We start from the raw sequence: 15,507 nt of genomic DNA on the forward strand, positions 1-15,507 counted from the left end.
TGGCGTGCGGGGTCCTTGGCTTGCACCTTGCAGTTGCAGCGCGCAGATGTAATGAAATATTGCTTGTTCCGATCGAGGACTAGATACGCTGACACTGACAGCGACCAAGGATTCGGTTTGTATGCCAGATTGCCAGTCGTTTTCACGTGATTCGTGTGCTAAGCTATGCATTGGTTGAGTGGTGCGGTTGCATATTCACGCTAAATCCATCTCTTTTATAAAACTAATCATCACTGCATGTTCTATCTGATGAGGACATCGTTGGCTCAAATATGACCATGCCAACCACTTCTATACCAAAGGTGCAACTATTCTATATGAGACTTATCATTGATGCATTTGATGAATTGATGCTGCACCATGATGTGTGTTCATTCTCATTTTCAGAATTACTTACATGGATTAAGGGAAAGTTTGATTGCATATGGAAAGCATGGAAGGTTAATGAAGTTGATTGGGGATCAAATCCAAGTATTCCTAGCGTCCTCCACTAGGCCACCACGTCACTTTGGTTCCAAGGACAGAAAGAGTCCAAGTCCAACACGTTTTGGAAGTTGAATTCGGACTGCAAAATAGTCTCAAATTACGACGGTCACCACGACTTCATACGGACTCCGAATGGGACGTTCTAGCACTTTTTGGAAAGCTTATCAAGTCTATTTTCCAACGGATCTGGACTCATGGCTATATCTTATCCGATGCTTCTGCAGTCATCGTTTCAACGCCGGGACCTTTTCTGCCTTTGGTGCTACATCACCCTATTTAGGTTTGATTGCATATGGAAAGCATGGAAGGTTAATGAAGTTGATTGGGGACCAAATCCAAGTATTCCTAACGTCCTCCGCTAGGCCACCACGTCACTTCAGCACCAAAGGCAGAAAAGGTCCCGGCGTTGAAACGATGACTGCAGAAGCATCGGATAAGATATAGTCATGAGTCCAGATCCGTTGGAAAATAGACTTGATAAGCTTTCCAAAAAGTGCTAGAACGTCCCAATCGGAGTCCGTATGAAGTCGTGGTGACCGTCGCAATTTGGGACTATTTTGCAGTCCGAATTCAACTTCCAAAACGTGTTGGACTTGGACTCTTTCTGTCCTTGGAACCAAAGTGACGTGGTGGCCTAGCGGAGGACGTTAGGAATACTTGGATTTGGTCCCCCAATTAACTTCATTAACCTTCCATGCTTTCCATATGTAATCAAACCTTTCCTTGATCCATGTAAGTAATTCTGAAAATGAGAATGAACACACATCATGGTGCAGCATCAATTCATCAAATGCATCAATGATAAGCCTCATATAAAATGGTTGCACCTTTGGTATAGAAGTGGTTGGCATGGTCATATTTGAGCCAATGATGTCCTCATCACTATCCCTATATGCAATACATCCACATCATCTTTCAATAATAATTATGTCATGCCACTAATGTTCAACCTCTTAATGCAAGCTATCCATGTCATCTTAAGTTCTACATCAACATGTAAGACATCCACATCATCTTCCACTAATAGTCCTATCATGCTAATAACTTCTAAACTCTCAATGCAAGCTATATATCCATGTTATCTCAAGTTCTATCGCAACATGCAAGACATCCACATCATCTTCCACTAATAGCCATGTCATGCCACTAACTTCCAACCTCTTAATGCAATGTATCAATGTCATCTCAAGTTCTATCTCAACATGCAAAACATCCACATCATATTCCACCAACTATCCGCATTATCTTTCACTAATAAACATATGGTACAACTAACTTTTAATCTCTTAATAAAAGCTATCGTTCTCTATTTAATTTTATTTTTATTTTTTCCATGTTCTAGGATAATCAAACGAGCTAGAACCTCTGCTGCCGCACCCAGTTTGGCATCCATCTACTCTCTTTTATACACTTCCTATGACTTGTTCAGTTAATCTCACGCGAAATACGGATCTCTAGCCTTCGCTGTTGCTTCTGGATTTTTTTTGTTTTTAATTCTTTTTATCAATAATTTAATAATAATTGTTTCTAAAAAAGTTTTGCGGATCTGATGACTCTTTTGATAGCGCCAGTGCCGCTGATGCGACTAAATAATATTGTCGCGCCACATGCATTGACATGACATCTGTCACATTAGACAGTGTTTTCGACGTAGAAAACCTTGTCACGCCACTCTCACGGCGTGAAAGTATTGTTCTGTCATGCCACCGAAAGTGACGTGACAAGACTAAGCATTTAAAAAATTATAACTCTTTGATACGATATCGAATGAAGATGATTTATATAAAAATTGTAGCCCTACATAAGATCTATAATTTTCTAATTTTGAGTTTTTTATTTAAGGACGTTAAGATGCTCAAAAAATAATATAAAATTTTAGGACCATAATAATCGCGTACTACTGCTTGCCATATTATAAAAATAATATTTGTCAAATGAAGATACCTTTTATACCACAGTTGTAGCTCGTAATGAGATCTACAACTTTATAGTTTTTCGTTTTTACATTTCTGGTCGATAAGTTGCACGAAAAAATAAATAAAATTTCAACAGCATAATAATCGCATACTAGTGTTTATCGCATTAGAAATATCATTTTTTGTATAGTGTCAAATGAAGATACCTTTTATATCAAAATTGTAGCCCTAAATTAGATCTACAAGTTTTATTTAAAAGTATTTTTATGCCACATCGAATAAGAAATATACGATTTTCCTAAAGAGATAAGCTCTCATACACAATTAATATGCTCTTAAATTTATATTACTTTTTTTATCTTAACTATCTCAAATGAAAGACCTCAAAACTAAAAAGTTATTAATCTCGTTGTCAGCTATAACTTTAATATAAAAAAGTATCTTTATTTGACACCAAACATGAAAAAGCATAATTTTAGTAAGGCAACAAAGACCTAGTGCATAATTATTATGTTGTTAAAATTTTATATTATTTTTTTGTGTAGCATAACGACCTAAAATGTGAAAACCAAAAATTATAAAGTTATAGATCCCATTGAGAGCTACAACTTTGATATAAAACGTATCTTCATTTCATAAATTACAGAAAAAATATTATTTTTTTAATACGACAAGCATTAGTACGTGATTATTATGGTCCTAAAATTTATATTATTTTCTTTGAGCATATTAACGTTCTTAAATGAAAAACTCAAAACTAGAAAGTTGTAGATCTTATCGAAAGCTACATTTTTCATATAAATTTTATCTTCATCTGACGTCATATCAAAGAGTTATAATTTTTCAAAGGTTCAGCCTTGTCACACCACTTCTGGTGGCGCGATAGAACAATATTGTCATGCCAGCGGGAGTGACGTGACAAGATTTTCCACGTCAAAAACGCCGCCTGATGTTGCCACATCAATGCATGTGGCGCAACAATGTTATTTGATCGCGCTGCTGGCGAGAGCTAAAAAGGTCAGATCCGCAAAAAAAAATTAGGAACAATTATTATTAAAATATTAAATAAAAAAGAATTAAAAATAAGAAAAATGCCTACCGGTGCGTGTCAAAGTTACTTGTAATTTAGTGATTAATACATCGCTTTTTTCTTTTCTATTTATTTAAGTGAATATTATAATAAATATTTGAGATCTTAAACAAATTAAAATGAAAAAATTTAAGTTGGAAAGATTTAGATCCACTAAAAATTTGGTTTGAATCTTTTTGTTTATGATGTCATTTGAATAATTCAAAAAATTTGAATTTTAAAATCATTAATCTTAAAATAACATTTTTGGCCCTAAATGATTTTAAATAAAAAAAGTTGAACTACAAAGTTGCATATCCCTTCGAATACTATAATTTTGGTTTAGGTCATTAATCCATCTGAGCTACTTCCAAAAATTGAAAAAAAATGAATTTCAAAATCTAAAAATTCAAAACAAAATTTTTAGGCACTAAATGATTTTAAATGAAAAAATAATCAACTATGAAGTTGCATATCCCTTCAAGTATTGAATTCAAAATTATGAAAAATTTAAACAAAATTTTTGGGACATAAATCATCTCAAATGGAAAAGTAGTCAACTATAAAGTTATAGATCCTTTGAATACTACAAGTTTGATATAAAGTTTGTCTTCGTACAACTTGATTTGAAAAAGCTATAAATTTTAATGTACTGCACCTTTTTTTCTAGGTTGGCCAAATAGCCAACTGCCTCTTGAAATGCCTCATGTTTAGAGGCAGTTGGAAAGTCTAGCGACCTCAAAATGTTTGGTGTGCTAACTACCTCAAAATCTATTATAGAGGCGGGAATGCTAAAAAGTTAGGCCCCGTTCGTTTCGCTGAAAAAATAAGTCGAAACACTGTTTCGACTGATTTGTTGTGAGAGAAAAATACTATTCCAACTAAAAAACAAGTTGAAAAATACGGATTATAAGAGAAGCGAACATGGCCTTAGTGGCATATTTTGCTAGAGACGCCTCTAAAAATAGATTCTGTAGCAGTGAGAAGACAACACAAACGGTCTCGCGGCCTCAGAGCTTGTTTCCGCCAGTGTCCTCAAGGCTAGCTGGCTAGGAGAAGCACGACCCACGACTGCCGCCTTCGCTCGTCAATAAGTTCCATGACACCACCACCTTCCACACGCTATCAGACCTTGGTGTTGTTGCTGATGGTTCACCATGATGGACTTGTTTTATTAACTATCCATGTGTTTGGTTTTGGGACAATGTGGCTTGGGTTGGGTCCAATCCAATTTTCTGGATTGGGTTGAACCGATCTCGTGTTTGGTTAAGAGATTGGATTGAACCCATTTTTTTGTATGGTTGAAAGGGTGGAGAAAGATGAAATGGATGGCACTTCACACCATTAACAATAACTATTAGTGGGGTCCGCCTTCATCCTCTTTATTTTCTTTTTTCCGACGTTATCTTCTTCCTCGGGACTTCTCAACCAAAGCAGAGCATGCGTCTTCGCTCCACCCTGTCTAGTTGAGCATGCATCGACGCTCGCCGCCATGGTCTGGATCTCGTCCCGCGCATCATGGCCGTGGCCCAGAGCTCGCGCCACGCCGCCGTGGCCGGAGGGCCGAGCTCACTCCGCGCATTTGGCCGCCGCGCTACCCTGGTCTAGCGGACAGTGCCCTAGGCAGCCTCACGCGCGGCCGGCCGCCACTGTCCCGAGCTCGCCCGCACTCGTCTCCATCTCCTCGAGCGCCCGTGCCTGCCGCCACCTCCCCGAGCACCCGCGCCGGCCAGTCGCCCCTACGAGACGGAGTAGAACAGCGTCCATGTGGGTCGAGCTCGTCCCATCGAATCGGGGGGACCATTCCAACCTGTATCTGATGGTATATTCCCTCCTAGGTCCGACCCAAACCCACAAGGCTCCTCAACCAAACGCATCTCCATCTGGGTCGAACCCAGGATATCCCAGTCCAACCCTCAAACTAAACACACGGTATGTGAATCGATGCACATCTTTATATAGACTCTCCTCTCCTCCCCTCTATGCATCGACATCCTCTCGCGAAAAGAATAGAATCATGAGATGCTAACTCATTCCGAGTCATTTTCCTACACTCATTGGAGATGGCCTAAGAAGAGGTAACTAGGGCCAGGCAATTTGTTTAAACTCACATGTTGATTCGTTTTATTACTTCGTTTCGTGCACTTCTACAAGCGAATGGTTTTTTTATAAAACCAAAAGTCTCCTAATTCGGTGTCACCTTCCTTGGTTCGTTTTTTCAGTTGCACTAAAGTTGCTCGCATCCTCCACTGGTGGTCCCCTTGCTCGCCACGTACAGCGTTGTCGCCTAGTCGTCGCTGTGTTGCACTAAGTCTTGAGGTTGGATGTGCCATGCCGCCGCTGTGTCGCTATTCAGGCAGTGCTGTTCCCCACACGCTCAAAAAGCGTCGTCGTCGAGTTGCCGCCAAGGCTCGAGGCTCAACCGAATGCACCGCTCAGCCTTCGATGAACTCGTTAATGCACTTGTTGACACGCCGCCGCTAATGCGTCTCTGCCAAGCATAGAGCCGTCGGGATAGGGTTAGGGTTTGGAGGAAGAAAGGAGGAAGCTAGTGGTAGTGGCTCTCGGTAAATGGGGAATTGAAGTAAGGTCACGAGGGTGCAGGTCTGCGTGAGATAAAGTGAACTAGTCTCGTGCCGAAAAACTGAGTTGGGCTATGCGATGGCCACCTTACTGCTTCTTGCCATCTGAGGGGACTTGTTCGCTTCGCCGAAAAGCCAGGCTGAAAAGTATTATTTATTGATTTATTATGAGAGAAAAATATTATACCATGGCTGATAAGTTCGTTGATTTGTATAAATTGTTCCGTTTATCGTCACAAAACACCTGACTTAAAAAACGAATATTTTGATATCAACAGCATAAAGCTGAACAACTGACACTCAATTCAGTGGTTGATATTTGAGGAAAATACCCACGGTAGGCCTTGTTTGGATACATGTGTATTCACTTTAATTCATATGTGTTGGAGTGGATTAAAATAGAGTTTAATTTAATTCCACTCCAATCCACTTTAACACATGTGGATTGAGACGATGCGCATCCAAACAAGGCCGTAGATAGAACCTAGCTCAAAGAGAACATGCATTCATCACCATCGCCCTCATATTTTGCATCTGTCAAGATGCAACCTCTATCAAGATGGTCCATTAACCAAGAAAAATTGTTGCATCCAAGAACAAAATTGTTCTACCAATAAAAAATGACCCAACATTATATTGAACAAATTTTAAGCTACTATAGAAATAAGTGTTGTTCTCCTTGTTAAAAGCTATTCACTCCATTCCAAATTATAAAATGCTTTTGACTTAGCTTTTGTTATGCACTTAGATATACTATATGTAGATATATAGCTAAATAATACATCTAGTAGAAAAGCTAAACTATCTTATAATTTAGAATGGAGGGAGTACTATAGAAATAATTTCGATAATGCTGCAGTTAAGACGTACGGACGGATGCCTCACTCACTCACTCCCGCACCCAGTCCCTCTAGCTTTCTCCTTCCGTGCACCCACGCCCCGCGCCTACCCCGACGCGTGGCCATGGTTGCCTCCCTGGGCGGCGGCGGCGCGCTCCCCCACCCCGGCGTCCTCTTCCCCCACCCGAGCGGTGCCCCTCCCCCCACCCCGGCGAGATCTAAGTAAGCCGTTGACCCTCCCCTACCCCGGCCGGCGGCGCCCTCCCTAGATCCGACAGTGTCTCCTCTCCCTCGGCCGACGGTGGGCATGGCGGGCGTGCGTGCACACACCATCCAGCGAGCCTGCACCACCGAAGTTGCTCACTAGGTAGGTCATGGCCGCGCGACGATCGATGTTGTGTTTCAAGTGTTTCTGGACGTTTTTTTAGACATGTTGCAAGCCCATGTTTCAAGTGTTTTAGTTGTTTCAGATGCATGTTTCAATTGTTTCATGTGGATGTTGCAAAAGTAGATTGAGATGTTGCATATGTTACAATGGCTGCACACGTATGTTGCTAGCGTCTATCCCCAATGTTTCATGCGTTTTTTTGTACATGTATCTTGCAAGTGTTTCAGACGCATGTCTCAAGTGTTTCATCTGTCTTCTTTTGTTTGTTGCATTGAGATGTTGCACATGTTGCAATGGTGTTTCAACTGTATGTTTTAAATATTTCATCTATTTTAGATGTATGTTGCAGAGTTTTCATCTTGTTTGTTGCACGGTGCGGCCGGTGGTTGTCGCTGCTGCCAACCAACGTGGGTTCCCCCGTGCGGGGCGCAGGGTGGGCGCGGGTCCCGACGACGGACGCGAGTGTGGGTGTTGGGGCGGGACGCGGGACACGGAGCATGGGGCGGAATGCGGACGCGGGAGCGGCGTAGGTGTCAGAGCCACATTTGAATGGATATCCCATCGGACGCTAGGCGTTCTGAAATAATTTTGTTCAAGTACATAGCAAGAAATGTAATTTATTTTGAACGGAATTTCTTACTATCAAAGCAGCGAGCCTCGGCCGCTCCTCAGGGTGGCCACGGTAGCATATTTATTTTGTCCCGTTGGATCGTCGCTTCGATGTTCAGATTCAGTTCCAGCTACTGTTCTGGAGCCTTCGTTCATCTACTCTCCGTCTCTTTACTGTGACCGTCCTCATCCTCATTCACCCCCTCGTCCCCTCCATCGCCCGCATCGTCCCTGCCTTCGCTCCTCCCTCCACGGCTCTAGATCTGCTCTTTCCTCCGTCCCTCTCCCTCTTCCTGTGGCGGCGGCGCAGGCGCGGTGGCGCAGGGGCAGCGGCGCCACCCCTGGCGCGCCCTCTGCCACGGGCGGCGCACCCTACCGCGCCGTTGCGTGCCCGGCGCTACCTCCTCGGCGTGTCTAGGCCCCACGCGCCAGCTCGGCCACAGCCCTCCAGCGCTCGTCGGCTCCGGCGCCAAAAGACACAGGTGAAGGTGGCCTCCCTACCTTACTGTCCCCCTTTTCCCTCGTCGGTGCCAGGGTGCAGCGTCGATCTGTGCTTGTCTGCCTTCTTTGCTAGGGTCTATCTGGGGTCTCCATGTCCGGATCCGGTCTTTTCCCCACCGGATCTGTGTACAGCACCAACAGTTAAGCCTGGGGAGCCATGGACGACGGTGGCATGGGGGAGGGCCGCTCCAGCCACACGATGAGAGAGGACTGCCTAGGTGCGCCGGCAGCGTCACTCGACCTCCATAGGTCGACGTTGGTCCTCCGGTGATCGCACCTTGACTGTCCAGATTTACTCTCCCGGTTGCGTACTGCATCTCCACGTGACACCCTCCCAATGGTTAACAGCACCAAAAATATCTTGCCTTCTTCTCTCTTCCAGATTCAGATCCAGATCCGGTCTCTCGATCTTCTGCACTAGCTACACCCTTTTCACTTGACTTGGATAGATGGATAGGTACCGAGGAACATGCAACTACACGTTGTGATTATTGATGATCCACGATTCTGTTGGTAGGCACCACTACTTTCAGTGTTTTTTTGGGTATTGCTCGCCCTTTATGCGTTACTGAAAATCAATGATTTTTGCACATCTATTGGAAAATGAGCTTGTCATATCCAACCAGGTTCACGTCGCTACGCCACGGTCCCTACGACTATCTTATTGGTAAGATCTGATACTAGCTTGGTCGATTTGGTACATCTATGTACCGGTTCCATCGATATGTATTCCATTTTTTTTTCCAGCTGCATCGGCACTTCATTTGGGGGTAAATCACTAAACGCCCTGGTGAGTCTACCATAGTGCCATCTACCTCTTCGTTTTCTTGACAGTTATTTGTGTGTTGATGGCTGATGCTACTTGCCATTTACCTCTTGCAATTTAGTGACCATCTGCTGCTGCAACTCCGGCAAGATTAATGCTTGGATATTGGAGATGTTTTCTTTAATTAGTGATGTTACATGGTTTAGGTTAATGTATTGCATGTACCCACATTGCAGTGGAGCTATCTTTGTTTAAGAAATAATTGCATCAAATTATGTGTTTCATGTCCTAACACCGGGCATTAATGAGGTTATTAATTTGAAAGTTTCTGTCGACTGTTGTGCTCATTTTCCACGACATCGCTGGTTGCATTTATTGATGCAGTATTGATTTTGATTCGTCCTTACTCAGGTCAGTGTTTACCTTCTCTAATTATGGTCTATCTTTCCAATAGTTACAGAGACGCCAATGGCATCCACTGCTTCTATAAAGATGGCAACCTTTAAACTACAATATTTCAGGTACATCCCCATTTTATCATGTTATCTTTATGAGTTACTTAGTTTCCTTATCATATCGCAAGACTCATCTAATTAGACACTTCAGTTTTACTTGGTTTAGGAGGCAACGATGATTACTGGTTGCATCTACATTAAGTGACAAGAGGCCACATCTTTTTGGTATTTCGCTTCTATACAGTGCTGCTTCATGTGCTGCAATGATTTATTGTGTTCGTTTAAGATAAAATATTGCCTTTTCGTCTCCATTTTGATGCGCAATTCCATTTCTGTTGCCTGCTCAGGTTTAGTACAATGAGATTTTCCCCTTCAGGATGGTATATAATTCTAGTCTGTTATTTTTCCACTTGATAACATTTTCCATTATTTTCTAATATTGCGGGTTCTAATTATATTCGTCAGATAAATTGGTTAATAATGTAGTGACCTTCCCAACCTTACAAATGTCCTCCCATTCAGCTCTAAAATCAAACCGATGGTTCAACTTAATACAATCAATTTCAACAACTATGTTTACTGGTCAGCATCCTCACTGAGTTTCATTCATCGTTCTGTGGCCAATAGTGCCTACACAATTTTTCAGAATACGTTCCAGAGCATGCTCTAAGTTTGAGTTGTTCTCCTTTTTACCTGATGATGTCTTTTAGCCTTGTAGGTGATTTCAATTTTACAATAGCCATTTCCTTTATGACTGTCTTTCAGTTTCGATTCGTTTTAGATCGTTAGCTGCAGTATTGTGTTCAGTATGGATTTATTTTTCTCACACATAAGGTTTTGCCTGCAGCTGGCCTATCGACGGTAGCACAAATTTTGCTACCCGTGCCATTCATGTTGTGGCAGAAAAAAACTGAACATGTCTCAATGCGCAGTGCTGCTGTTGTAATCTTTTCAGCATATATAAGTGTGTGCCTATGGTGCCTATACTTAACAGATGGCATCACCCTGCCCTCTTCTCTATGTTCTCAGTATGCAAATATGGTTTCTGTTTACTCAGTTATATGCATTGATTCCGTAATGTACTTTCTTTGTACAGGGACATCATTCTTACCTCAGTGTGCCATCACGGGCAGCTTGCTGATGGTTGCAGGCTTACCGGCTTTGAACCTATAGGGTCTACCGAATGACAGAGTGGACGATCGGGCTACCAGTGCTGGCATCCCAGCAGCAAGGTAATATGGATTATGTGTTTTTTTCAGCATGCTCATATCATAGCTCATAAGAAAGGATGATGCTTTCTTTTTCTATTTATCGTTTACATTTTGTGGCCTCTTACTCTAGAGTAATAAATATGTTGAGCCAACTAGGAAAAATGTTAATTGCTTGGTCTACGCCATCTTTTTCAGACTGAACTGTCATTAAGAACTATAACACTACTACCTTTCCTAGGCTCTATCCCTTCCTGTTGTAGGCACTATTCCTTACTAAACTGTTGTGAGACTTTTCAACATATCAAACATTTCATGCTTTACAGGTGACCAATTCGGATGCAGCCACTACGCGGAATGCATGCTGCTATCAGTCATTTGGCAAATTCCTCGGACATGCACACTCCATGCCATCATCTTACACTTCACAGACCAGGTAGATCTAACAAAAGCAAATGGATAAACATATTCATCCAGCAGCTGTGCGGTGTCTCACTCTCCATTGGTGAGCTTTCTGACCGTGAACCAAAATACTAAGAACCTTGTCAGCACCGTCAACCCAGATGTATAGCCGCTCCGTCAAACATTGTGTGTAAAAAATATGTTGTTATGTGTAAGACAGCATTGCTACTTATCATGCCGCCTAATGTACAAAGTCGCTCTGTGCTATACACTATTATGCAATGTATAAAGTACTGTCTATGCAATCAGTTTAGAACATCGCTAGACTTAAGTAGTGCCGTTATGTAAAATATATACCCATCCTGCTTGTAATCACTGTCAAATATTTCTCATGCAAGTGCTCCAACCTACATAAAAAACCATTGCTTCAGCTTCCATATATATATATATATATATATATATATATATATATATATATATATATATATATATATATATATATATATATATATATATATATATATATATATATATATATAATGGATGCATTTCCACTTAACTTGCGAAACGCGCAACGGCGCGCGTAATGCACTAGTGAGTATTGTGGTGAGGATCGTTTCACCGTTGTCCTACATAGGCCACCAAACATTTTTCTTTCACGAGCATGGAAGCAGGAACAGAACTAGTCAACCAAAACAATCGGTGCTGTGGGCATGTCCCATATGGCCATATTTCAACCTCCGGCGTCCACGAATGAGCAGAGTATAGGCGAGTGGGCATGTCCCATTCCAGCTCCCTCCACCACTTCCTCCGGCACGTTTCCATCCCTCCGGACCCGCACCTCCTCCCCACCGCCTTCAAGTCATGCCCGACGCTGCCACTCGCCCGCGCTCTCCACGCCGCCGCCGAGGTCACCGGCCTCGTGCGGGACCCCTTCGTCGCCTCCTCGCTCCTTCATGCCTACCTCCGCCTCGGCACCACGGCCAACGCCCGCGCCGTGTTCGACGGAATGCCACGCCCGCAGAGGACCGTCGTCGGTTGGAGCGCGCTGGTCGCGGCGCACGCGGCGCGCGGGGACGCCGAGGGCGCCTGGCGCCTACTCGAGGAGATGCGGCGGGACGGCGGCGTGGAGCCGAACGTCATCACCTGGAACGGGCTCGTGTCTGGGCTCAACCGCAGCGGGCGTGCCCGGGACGCGGTCGTGGCGCTCGTGAGGATGCACGGGGAAGGGCTCCTGCGTCCTGATGCCACGGGCGTCTCATGCGCGCTCTCTGCCCTTGGCGACGTGGGTTTGGTTTCGGTGGGCGAACAGCTGCACGGATACTCAGTGAAGGCAGGTTGCAGGGTGGACGCCTGTGTGGTCACCGCCCTCATCGATATGTATGGAAAGTGCGGGCGGGCTGCGGAGATTGTCCGGGTGTTTGATGAGTCTAGCCACGTGGATGTTGCTTCTTGCAATGCCCTCATCGCGGGGCTATCTCGGAACACGCAAGTCTCTGAGGCACTAAGGTTGTTCAGGGAGTTTGTTGGCCGGGGACTTGAGCTGAATGTCGTGTCCTGGACCTCGATTGTTGCTTGTTGTGTGCAGAACGGTAAGGATTTGGAGGCTGTGGAACTTTTCAGGGAGATGCAGGCACAAGGGATTGAACCAAACTCTGTCACGATCCCTTGTGTGCTGCCAGCGTTTGCCAATGTTGCAGCTCTGACGCATGGGAGGTCAGCGCACAGTTTTGCTCTCAGGAAGGGCTTTCTGCATGATGTTTATGTGAGCAGTGCGTTGGTGGACATGTATGCAAAGTGCGGCAGGGTTAAGGATGCGAGAATAATATTTGACGCAATGTCATCTCGGAATGTGGTGTCATGGAATGCGATGATCGGTGGCTATGCTATGCATGGAGAGGCTGTGAATGCAGTTCGGTTGTTTCACTCAATGCTGGTGTGCAAACAGAAGCCTGACATGGTCACCTTCACCTGCGTGCTTGCTGCTTGTACCCAAGCCGGCCTGACAGAGGAAGGGCGTCACTATTTCAAAGAAATGCATGCTGAATATGGTGTTTCTCCGAGGATGGAACATTATGCATGTATGGTTACTCTTCTAGGACGTGCTGGCAAGCTTGACGAGGCATATGATCTCATAAGTGATATGCCATTTGAACCAGATGGATGTATTTGGGGTTCGTTATTAGGCTCTTGCCGCGTTCATGGCAATGTGGATCTGGCTGAGGTTGCAGCAGAAAAGCTCTTTCGTCTAGAGCCAGAAAATGCTGGTAATTATGTCCTGCTTTCTAACATTTATGCTTATAAGAAAATGTGGGATGGGGTTAATAGAGTTAGAGAGATGATGAAGGATGTAGGCTTGAAGAAGGAAAAGGGCTGTAGCTGGATCGAGATTAAGAACAAGGTGCATATGTTGTTGGCTGGTGATGATTCACACCCTATGATGACTGCGATAATTGAGAAACTAAAGCAGCTTAATGTTGAGATGAGGAAGCTAGGCTTTGTGCCAAGCACAGATTTTGTCCTACATGATGTGGAGGAACAAGAGAAAGATGATATCCTTGCTGTTCACAGTGAGAAGCTAGCTGTCGCTTTGGGACTCATAAGCACTAGCCCAGGCACAACCCTTCGGGTGATAAAGAACCTCCGAATTTGTGGCGACTGCCATGAGGCAATGAAATTTATATCATCTTTTGAGGGGAGGGTGATATCTGTTAGAGATACCAACAGGTTCCATCACTTTAGGGGTGGAAAATGTTCCTGTGGGGATTATTGGTGACTCTGTTTGTGCTTTCCTGCAATACTATTTGCACAACAACTTGATGAGGATGGCAATGGAACATAGCATTCATTTCTGGATTTTTTTCCATAAGGTAATTGTTTAACTATGCAATCTGGCCTGACTTCATATGTCAAAAGGAAGAAGAAAATCCGATATCAGGACTTATACATTATGCATTGGAGAGGAAAAAAAAGAAGACTAATGCATTATGCAACAACAGCTGCTGTGTAGTGTCTTTAGGTGACTATTTCAAATTTATCTATCTGATATTTTCATCCCAATATATATTTGTTTCCTAGGCAGTTCTGTATTTTTGCATCTACACATGTATGATGGCCAGTTCTTTAGTTAGTAGTTCTTTAGCCAGTTCTGTATTTTTGCAACTACCTCATGATTTTGTGATTTGCTATGATAGCATGGTATAATTCCTTACATATGAAGTGATTAGTTATCATATGATATTTTACTAGGTCCAACTCTCCAAAAACATTTGATATGCAATTCAGCACATTTATTATCTTAATGTCATGAATGTGTTCTAATTTGAGATCCACCACAATTATTGCTGCTAGTGATCAAGTCATCCTAACAAAACCACTTGCCAAACCGGTCTACACAAAGTAGCGGGCAATCGTATCAAGTCATTTCCAAAAACATTTAGTCGATTTTGCTAAAGTTTTAAGGTGTGAATGCGAGGTTTTTAAGTCTACTGGTGTCCAACTTTTGACGTGGGGCCCACTTATATACCTAGTCGCACCGATCTACACAAAGTAGTGGGCAATCATACTGAATTATCTCCAACAAACTTTAGTCAAATTCACTAAAATTTTAAGGTATGAACACGAGGTATTAATTCTAGGTCCAGCTTTCGACGTGAGGCCCATGTATATATCTACTCACACCAGTCTAAAATCGTACTAACTCATTTCTAACAAACTTAAATCAATTTTAAATTTTAAGGTGTGGATGTGAGCTTTTAAATTCTAAGGTCCAGCTTTTGACATAGAATGAACATGTAGTTATAATGGTTTTGTTATTATTGGATCATACTAGATGGATTTGGACTTAAGAGCAATTGTATTGGATTGGACTTGACATTAATCATTTCGTATTAGGGTAGGTTTGGATTTGGATTCTTTTTCCTTGGATTTTAATTGGATTTATCCATATGGATTTGGATGCTAATCCATTGTCACCTGTAGTTGGAGCCCAGCAGGAAAAAAAGGATTCTTCTACTTTCTCAGCTCATGGACTGAGGAAATTTGCTCTAGTATGTTTGAAGGGGATGGTATACTTGAGGCATTTGTTCTATAAGGCCTGAGGAAGGAGATTTTTCGCCGGTTCAAATTTTGAGATTCAGTGAAAGGTAAAATATTTGTCATTCAAAGAGGAAACAAATTATATAATGGTGAGGAGAAAAATTATATTTTAGGGGAGTTTTATATTTGATACTCAAGAATTATACCCCTTGGTTACTTATTTTGTGATATCGCAGGAGCAAACAGGA

At 42.8% G+C, this 15,507-nt stretch overlaps 1 protein-coding gene and 1 long non-coding RNA gene across 2 annotated transcripts; both read left to right on the top strand.

Annotated features, from left to right (window-relative positions):
* Window positions 1–8,869: 8,869 nt before the first annotated feature.
* Window positions 8,870–10,559, top strand: LOC136509946 (uncharacterized). Its single transcript, XR_010772573.1, has 4 exons — window positions 8,870–9,057; window positions 9,138–9,180; window positions 9,611–9,677; window positions 9,763–10,559. It is a non-coding gene; the product is annotated as an uncharacterized lncRNA (long non-coding RNA).
* A 1,398-nt stretch (window positions 10,560–11,957) lies between these two features.
* On the top strand, window positions 11,958–14,016 carry LOC136512024 (pentatricopeptide repeat-containing protein At1g20230-like). Its single transcript, XM_066506033.1, has one exon. It carries the CDS (start codon window positions 12,000–12,002, stop codon window positions 13,995–13,997), a length of 1,998 nt encoding a protein of 665 aa, XP_066362130.1. The 5' UTR covers window positions 11,958–11,999; the 3' UTR covers window positions 13,998–14,016.
* The last annotated feature ends 1,491 nt before the right edge of the window (window positions 14,017–15,507 follow it).

Source organism: Miscanthus floridulus, chromosome 16, assembly GCF_019320115.1.
Source record: "Miscanthus floridulus cultivar M001 chromosome 16, ASM1932011v1, whole genome shotgun sequence".
NCBI classification, from domain to species: Eukaryota; Viridiplantae; Streptophyta; class Magnoliopsida; order Poales; family Poaceae; genus Miscanthus; species Miscanthus floridulus.